Genomic DNA, 8613 nt, shown 5'->3' on the forward strand with positions numbered 1-8613 from the left:
TTTTCATTCCTGCCCTCTAGCCCATTACCTTGTTTTTTGTGAAGATTGTAAAAGAACTGTAGTTAAAAATGTTATTAAATAATAATAAAAAAAAAAAAAATCATACATTTTGACATATATTTAAAAACATCTGTATGCATTTGTTTATTCCCTAATGGGAAATATGGTGTCCGTGTTCAAACTCAGTAACTTGCTACTGTTTTCTGTAGGCAGACATAAGAAAAAAGTCATGAGAAAAGACGTGAAGAAAATTCTTCTTTTTTTTTATTGTTTACTTGGAAAGTTTTAAAATAACTTTATAAATATACATATTTATTTGATTGGTAAATGATTCATTTAAAATTAATTAATTAAAGAATTTAAACTAAACGTCTGAATGTTATTTATTCTTGTCCCTAAACATTTTCTAAACCTTCACTTGTTAAATATATATTACAGCAAATTAAAACTTTTCTTTACAAATCAAAAACTTTGTCATGATACAGTGTCCCTGGAGTAGAAATGGTTAAGGGCTTTGTTTGAGGGCCCAAAAAATGGCATCTTGGCAGTGCTAATGCTTGAAATGTGATTTCATGATCATTGACCCAGATCGTGTGAGAAAAAATATAATCTCTTTGTTTGACAAACGCTAAAAAAAAGTTTTTTTAAGCAGAAAATGATCTTAGTGAAGGTGCCACGTACTGTACCTGTGATTACACTGCAAGGTAATTGCAATGTATTCCTGGGACATGTGACTATTCTTTTGTTGAACATACGGCAACAATAAATGCAATATACAGCAATAAATACAATATATGACACAAGAAACAATGAATAAAAAAAATTGCATTTGAAGTCATTTACAACTTATATACTTTTGGTAAGAAGACCTCTGAACCCTACTCCTTGTATCAATGTTTAATCGTATTTAATCTGAGTGTCAGAAATGTATGCAGTGAACTGGTTGAATCTTGTAGGTAAACTCTTTGCACGTTGCTTTAACTCTTCTTTTCTGTATAGCCTAAACAAAAGCAATAATTTGGCAACATCCTTTTATAATATTCATATCCATTCTGTAATGAGTTATACTATGGGTTCCATGCTACCCAGACTGTCTAAATTTGAGATAATGAATAATAATAATAATCTTATAATAAAATTAATAATCTACCATTTGTGGTTGTATGCAAGTGCTCCTACCAGTTAACTGAACACAAAAATGTGCTTCAGAAAGAATTTCATGCTACAGTTTGCCTGACTTCAGGATAATCATGGAGTCCCACAGCAATTGAAGCAACCTCATGATGTGGTGACCAAGACTAACTGATTGGTCCAGCGGATTTTCTAAATGTGACAATCAATATAATACTCTGCTCAGACAGGGTTTCATAGTTCGATGATATAATTACTCACAGTACTGTCGACAGCAACATTTACAACATATAATATTTTTTCTAAAATTTTTCAGATAAATGGGACTAAAAACAAAACTGAAAAAAGTGAACAATTTTACTGGTGGATGTAACTATCTGGAGTACGCCTGTGTGGATCTCCAGGTTGATAAGACAATGGAGTTTGTGGTCTTCCTAAGGTCCAGTTCTTAGGTCTGACTGGCTATTATCATTGGTTTATAATAATATAATTTTTATACAAGGTGTCCAGTTTGGTATATTGAAATGATGGCAGTGGGCTAAAGGTGTTAAAGAGGACATTAAAATGTTTATACTAAGATTTTGCATTCTTCCCCATCATATGCTTTTTGGAATTCTTCTCAGGTTTTAGTAAAATTATATAACATTTTGGAAGAAATATGCAAAAAAGTAAAGCAAAGCTTGAAGCCAAAATGGCAAATATCTCCACAGCTACAGTGAATTTTCCAGGAGAGCTGACATAAGCTGGAATAAAGGTGATCCAAACGGCACAAAATATGAGCATGCTGAATGTGATGAATTTGGCTTCATTAAAATTATCAGGCAACTTCCGGGCTAAAAAGGCTAATATAAAACATAAAAGAGCCAAAAGTCCTATATAACCCAATATGGCCCAGAAACCTATAGTTGAGCCCACATGACATTCTAGAATAATCTTTTCCTTAAAGTGCTTTAGATTTTTGAAAGAAAAAGGAGGGGATATTGTCAACCAAAGCACACAAATAAGGACCTGTATGAGAGTGAATGCAAGTACACTGAGTCTCTGTTGTGGAGGCCCAAACCATTTCATTAAATTACTACCTGGAAGTGTAGCTCTGAAGGCCATTAAGACCACTATCGTTTTCCCCAGAACACAGGAGATGCAGAGGACAAATGTGATACCAAACGCCGTGTGACGCAGCATACAGGACCAATCAGAAGGCTGACCAATGAATGTAAGTGAACAAAGGAAACACAGAGCCAGTGCAAAAAGCAGCAGGAAGCTCAGCTCAGAGTTGTTGGCTTTAACTATTGGGGTATTTTTATATCTAAAGAATATGATCGCTACTATTACAGTCATTAATGCACCAATCGCAGAAATAGTTGTTAGCAAAATTCCCATGATTTCATCATATGACAGATATTCGATTTCTTTTTTGACACATTCATTCCTGTGTAAATTTGACCAGTAATCTTGTTCACACTGATCGCATACATTAGAATCTGTAACAGAAGTAAAACACACAAAAATAAGGCATCATTCATAAACAATTAAAAAATACAGGGAAAGATACAGTATGTACAATGTTTGTTCCCCATCAGTGGTTCATGGTTCTTACCTGTCATATTACTAATCTCTCCATCAGCACATGGTATACAGTCAAAACAGCAGATAGGCTTTCCTTTCTGGACGGCTTTCCTTGTGCCAGGAGGGCAGCTCTCACTACACACGGATATTGGTATCTACAATTCAGAAAATCATGTAATAACTTACATTATCATGGTTATTTATTGTGGTTTAAAAGATGCCATTTTTCATATACATGCCTTAACTTTCAAAGAAAAAATCCTATTGTAATTATTGTGTCCTAAACCCTTTTTATTATCTTTACACACCTTGTTGGTATCCTGTGCCCAGGTAATTGAGGTCATGTTTACATTTAATCGACTGTGAACAGCAAAAGATGAGTCATAGAGTCCAACAGTGACAAATTTGTGCTGGTGTTCCTCACTTTTCTGCCAGTTAATTACTTCGTATTTTGCAGCAGGATCACCGTTTACATCAAAATAAACATCTTCTCCCTCACTAGTCGTAAAACGTACTCTTTTGAGGTGCTCTAAAAACTGATGAATTGGATAAAGATGTGAAAGTGTTACTTAGAAATGTAGGCTATAGTCAAACACAAACATTTTGCATTTGTATACTTGTAAAAAAAGAAGTGTTGTGTGTAAAAAAAATGACTGAATTGTTCAACTCACTGTAAGAGGATCAGGCTGATTCTTTGTAGGACATGTTTGCTTGCAGCCAAGAAGGTCATGTAGGGTATGGGCCACAGCATAGACCCCCTTATAGACATTATTGAAAATAGGCAGCAATGACATGTCTGTGAATGTGTTTTCTACATCAGACAGTTTCTCATTGCCTGTGCAAATCTTTGTATCAGCTGACTCATTCTGAGCAGGGTATTTACACTTGAACATAGCCTCCCAGAATTTAGTAAAAATTTCATTTCCTGCAGACTTCAGTGGGTTTATATCAAGAATGAAATCCTTCAGACCCATCACCTTTGTTTTAGGAATAGCTAACCCTATTGCTCCTTGCAGAATTTTGTTCTTATCCAGAGTGGCTACAGCAGAATCCGAGATCCAGCCCTCAGTGCCCACCCACTGGTAACCAGTGATATTGTGCTCAAAAAACACATGGAGCAATATCTCCAAGTCCCAATGAGCAAGAAATGCCACTATCACTCGAGAAGTGGAACTTTTGATTTGCTCAACGATTCGCAGCACCTTTTCATTTGAGTAAGTTCTAAAAAACGGAAGGGAATATTCTAAGCAGACCCCCAGTTGCTCTGCAATTTTAGAGAAAGTGGCCATCCCGCTGTTCCCATAATCATCATCAGTTCTTAATGCTCCCACCCAGGTCCAGCCAAAGTGCTTAACCATTTCGGCTAGTGCTCTGCTCTGGTGATAATCACTTGGGATAGTGCGCAGAAACGAGGGATATTTTCTTTTGTCACTGAGACACTCACAAGTGGCATAGTGGCTGATCTAGACACATGGAAGCAGGTCGATTGAGAGCTTTTGCCATTTAGAACAAGCAGAAAAGAGGAAGAAAAAAACACTGCACAAATACTTACAATAGGGATGCTAAAGGGGCCAATACTTTTTGCAATGGCCATGCACGGTGAGGACGCTGTGTCCCCTATTATGGCTTGTACCTGAGCTGGTTTTGTACAAACTCCACTTGATTCCGATTTCTCATTTCCATTAATAAGTTCCATTGCCACTTTTACCCCCCTTGCCATGGAACTACAAGTGTCATATATCTTGTAACCCATTAAAACTCCAGGCAGTAATGAAGAACTGTTGTTGATCTCTTCTACTGCAAATATCAAAGCTTGTGAATACTGAAAGGCTCTGAAATCAAGGCTAAAGAAAATGAAAACACAGAAAAACAGGAAAAACCGATATAAGACAAAACACCATTTCTGCTTTTTGGCTCAATAATAGCTTTGTAATGAACTAATGTTGCTTACCTCATGCATTTTAGTGGAGGTGGCATGGACACAAAGGATAAGTCTCTGATTTCCCAACTGCTATGAAAGGGGAAAATCCCTCCAACAATAATATCACCATTTTTCCATAACTGTGGGTATATAGGCTCTCCTTGCAGGCTACATGCACTCTCATTAGCTGTGGAAAAACAAATCATGGTTATAGCCACGTGTAGGAATGTAAAGACCAGCTCCATGCATCCACAAGTGTTCAGGTGGTGACAAGAGTGCATGTGCAAGAATCAAAGATTCAGCCAGCTGAAGTGGAAAGATGTGAGGTATATATACAGTTGGAAATGCTAATCCTCCAACGTAATGTTACATCAGGGGATCATGGTTGATGGAGGTGTGACACTAAAATCTAATGAATACATATAGCTTTTAATTGTCACAATTAGAAAAAGATAAATTTTAAAAACTGTAAGTAAATTCTAGCTAATACAATTATATCTAACAGCTAGTTCTATATATTTAGTAAATTAGTTCTATCGCTATAGGCTATATAGTGGAGTACATGGAGTAGACTAATTCATTAATAAATAAGTTCACATTTTCTAACCCTGAAGTGCATTTACAAAGAAACAAACGGGTGTTGATGATTGCAAGGTCAAATATATAATTATTAATTATTATTAGCTTAAAAATAATAATTTTTATTATTATTATCACTATTTGCAATATTTAAGTATCGTGAATTATGGACATTATTCAGTAGTCAGTATATTTAGGTTTATATCTCCTAAACACAAACAGCTTCTTGCTACTCCTTTTGCTGCAGAAAGAGTAATATTTCATGTAATACTGCACTAATTCCACTGATTATCTCTTCATCATGGCACCTGTAAGTGGGTGGGATGTATTAGGCAGCAAGTGAACAGTTTGACCATTAATTTCTTCAGCCATTTGAGCTACAGGAGCTCATCTGTTGGATCAGACCACACAGACCAGCCTTTATTCCCCACATGCATCAATAAACCTCGACCCTGTCACCGGCTCACCATTGTACCTTATTTGGACCACTTTTGATAGATACTGACCACTGCAGACCGGAAACAGCCCACAAGAGCTGCAGTTTTGGAAATGTTCTGACCCAGACGTCTAGACGTCACAAATAGGCCCTTGTCAAACATAAATCCTTATACTTGGCCATTATTCCTGCTTCTAACACATCAACTTTGCAAAATCTTCACTTGCTGCCTAATAAATATATCCACACACTAACAGGTGTCATGATGAAGAGATAATTAGTGTTTTTCAATTCACCGTTCAGAATGTTAGAATGTCATTATGTTATGCCTGGTCCGTGTTTATACAGTACCTACTTATTAGAGTGTTTTTGGAATATAGAAACTTGCTCACTAGCGCGTCGGTTTACTCTCTGTTTGCAGCATTGCAAAATGCATGCCACCTAGCAGTACAAGCACATTTCTGCATTCCCACCTTTGTTTGCAAAACCAAGTGTGTATTTGTTTGTTTGCATTCATGCAATTTCTCCACCCTTCTTGTAATATTGTTTCTTTTTTTTTTTATGTGTTGTCTCCTTTACAGCTGTTTCCACTTCCTTGTTTAATGCATATCTTTATAACCTTGTAAGTCCAGTTTAATTGCAGTTTAAAAACATATCTTTTTAGCAAAGCCTACACATAACACACATCACATCATAACCTTGTGCTCCAGAACACATGATCACATGCACATTATTAACTTGTGCTGTTAATATCTTGAACAGCAGCTACGCTAATTGCTCTCCACTGCTTCTCTTTCTCTCCCCATCCCGAGGCTTCCTGAGGTTTGGCCAGCTCCAGTTCACTCCCACCTCGTTATGATTATGGACTTTAAAGTAGTAGATGCTGAACTCACAAACATTCGTAACCATCTAGAGACATACCAGTGCCAATTGGATCCCACTACATGTGTGGAGTTTTGACATTGGACCTCCTGGAGTGTTTAAAGGTTCTGGCATGGAGAAGCTGTTGCTGGATCTGTGATGATCACAAATGTTGAGCTCAGTAGCTCCTACTTTTATACCAGAGACTGTAGAAAAGAACATTTACTTATAATCTTATACTCCAGTACTCATGTTAGTTCTTACTCTCCAGTGTTCTGTATTGTTGAAAGATTTATGATCAAACTCTTGATGTCACCCAAATGAGGATGGGTTCCCCTTTTGAGTCTGGTTCCTCTCAAGGTTTCTTCCTTATAACATCTAAGGGAGTTTTTCCTTGCCACAGTCACCACGGCTTGCTCATCAGGGATAAATGCCCACCATTCACCTTGACTGTTGATTTCTGTAAAGCTGCTGTGAGACAATGTCTGTTGTGAAAAGCACTATAGAAATAAACTTGACTTGACTTGACTTGAGTCCATTTTTTGTCAGGAGCCCATAAAGAAGCCCCTCAAGCCAAGTTAATGCCAGAAGTATGCTAGATAACACCTCGGATCAACACCAAGGTCCGAATAGTATGGCCTACTTCCACAACCTGCTAGCTGGCTATCTTTCTCCAGGTGCTGCATCGTCCCACCGCCCTGCCCACCGAGCACCTTCTGACTTCCTCTGCCTTGGCATGGAAGGCAGCATGCACATGATGGCCATGTTACAGGCATACCAGGCTGACGTGCTACACGAGTTGAATAAAAAAGTTAGTACAGGGGCTGACGATGTCCAAGAGCCAGGTGGTGCTACGGACCTGACTCTCAGGGATAACAAGGAGAACACTAGGGCCACTGGCCAGTCCATGTTAGCCCTATTTGCCACAGAGAGTGTGTTTGCACCTCAGTGTACAGTGCACTTCCCTCGTTGGCGACCTCAGGAGGTCGACTCGTTAACCCTGCCACATATGATGGTTCAGGGGACCATAGTTGATAGGGGTCACGTTGCCTCTCAGGAGGTCCCTAGAACGGCTGTAGGGCACCGCTCCATCCACTCTAGGCATACCAGAGTGAGTCAGTTGCAAGAAACTGGTTGCCTTGAGAGACTGTCTGGCAGCCTGAAAACGCCTGCCAGATGTGTCTCAATGGGTCATGCACACTGTAGGGAGGAGTTCAGTTTGAGTCTCGCCCCCCACAGGCTCTTGTCATGGAACAAGAAGTACACAGTCTCTTAAAGAAGGAGGCTATTGAGCTGGTTTCTCTGCGGGTTCTACAGATGGTACTTCATACAGTAGTTCCCAAGAAAGACGCGGGGTTGCGTAACATTCTGGATCTACATCAGCTAAACAGCTTACAATTGAGGCCCAGGTTAAAGATGCTCACCCTTAAATCAGATCCGAAAACTGGTTTGTCACAATAAATCTGAAGGATGCTCACTTTCAAATATTAATCTTTCCTTTGCAAAGGATATTCATGAGGTTTGCTTTCGGGGCTGAGACTCCGGGGCATCCACATTCTGAACTATATCAACGATTGGTTGATACTAGCTCAATCTAAGCTCTTGGCAGTCTGCCATCGATATGTCGTTCTCGCCCACATAAAGGAACTTGGGTTAAGAATAAATGACAAGAATAGTGTGATTTCTTCAGTACAGAGAACCACTTATCTAGGTTTAGTGTGGGATTCGACTGTGCGGGAACAACTCTCTCCTACTCAGATTGAGGCTATCCTCACAGCTGTAAAGACAGTGAGAGAAGGCCAGTCACATATTGTGAAGCATTTTCAAAGACTGCTGGGTCTGTTAGCACTTGCATCAAACACGGTTTGGATTAGCCTCCTGCACATGAGACTTCTCCAGTGGTGGCTCAGGGACAGAGGGTTTTCCCAGAAGGGCACCCCACTCCACACTATCAAGGTCACACAGTGAGGCCTATGGGCCTTGGGTGTGTGGAAAGAACCAGGATTCCGTTTTAGGGCCCCATGTTTGGAGCTTCTTGTCATCACGTAATGCTAACGACGGATGCCTCCCTCACGGGATAGGGAGGCGGTCATGAGAGGCTGCTCCGCCCAAGGTCTGC

General features: G+C 39.2%; 1 protein-coding gene across 1 annotated transcript; it reads right to left on the reverse strand.

Annotated features, from left to right (window-relative positions):
* Nucleotides 1-1704: 1704 nt before the first annotated feature.
* LOC310732665 (extracellular calcium-sensing receptor-like) lies at nucleotides 1705-4824 on the reverse strand (the record flags this gene model as incomplete). Its single annotated transcript, XM_083553283.1, has 6 exons — nucleotides 1705-2612; nucleotides 2729-2852; nucleotides 3006-3233; nucleotides 3369-4160; nucleotides 4250-4541; nucleotides 4649-4824. The coding sequence occupies 6 exons, from the start codon at nucleotides 4822-4824 to the stop codon at nucleotides 1705-1707; spliced, it is 2520 nt and encodes an 839-aa protein (XP_083409409.1).
* Between the last annotated feature and the right edge of the window lie 3789 nt (nucleotides 4825-8613).

Source organism: Silurus aristotelis (assembly GCF_946808225.1).
Source record: "Silurus aristotelis genome assembly, chromosome: 10".
NCBI classification, from domain to species: Eukaryota; Metazoa; Chordata; class Actinopteri; order Siluriformes; family Siluridae; genus Silurus; species Silurus aristotelis.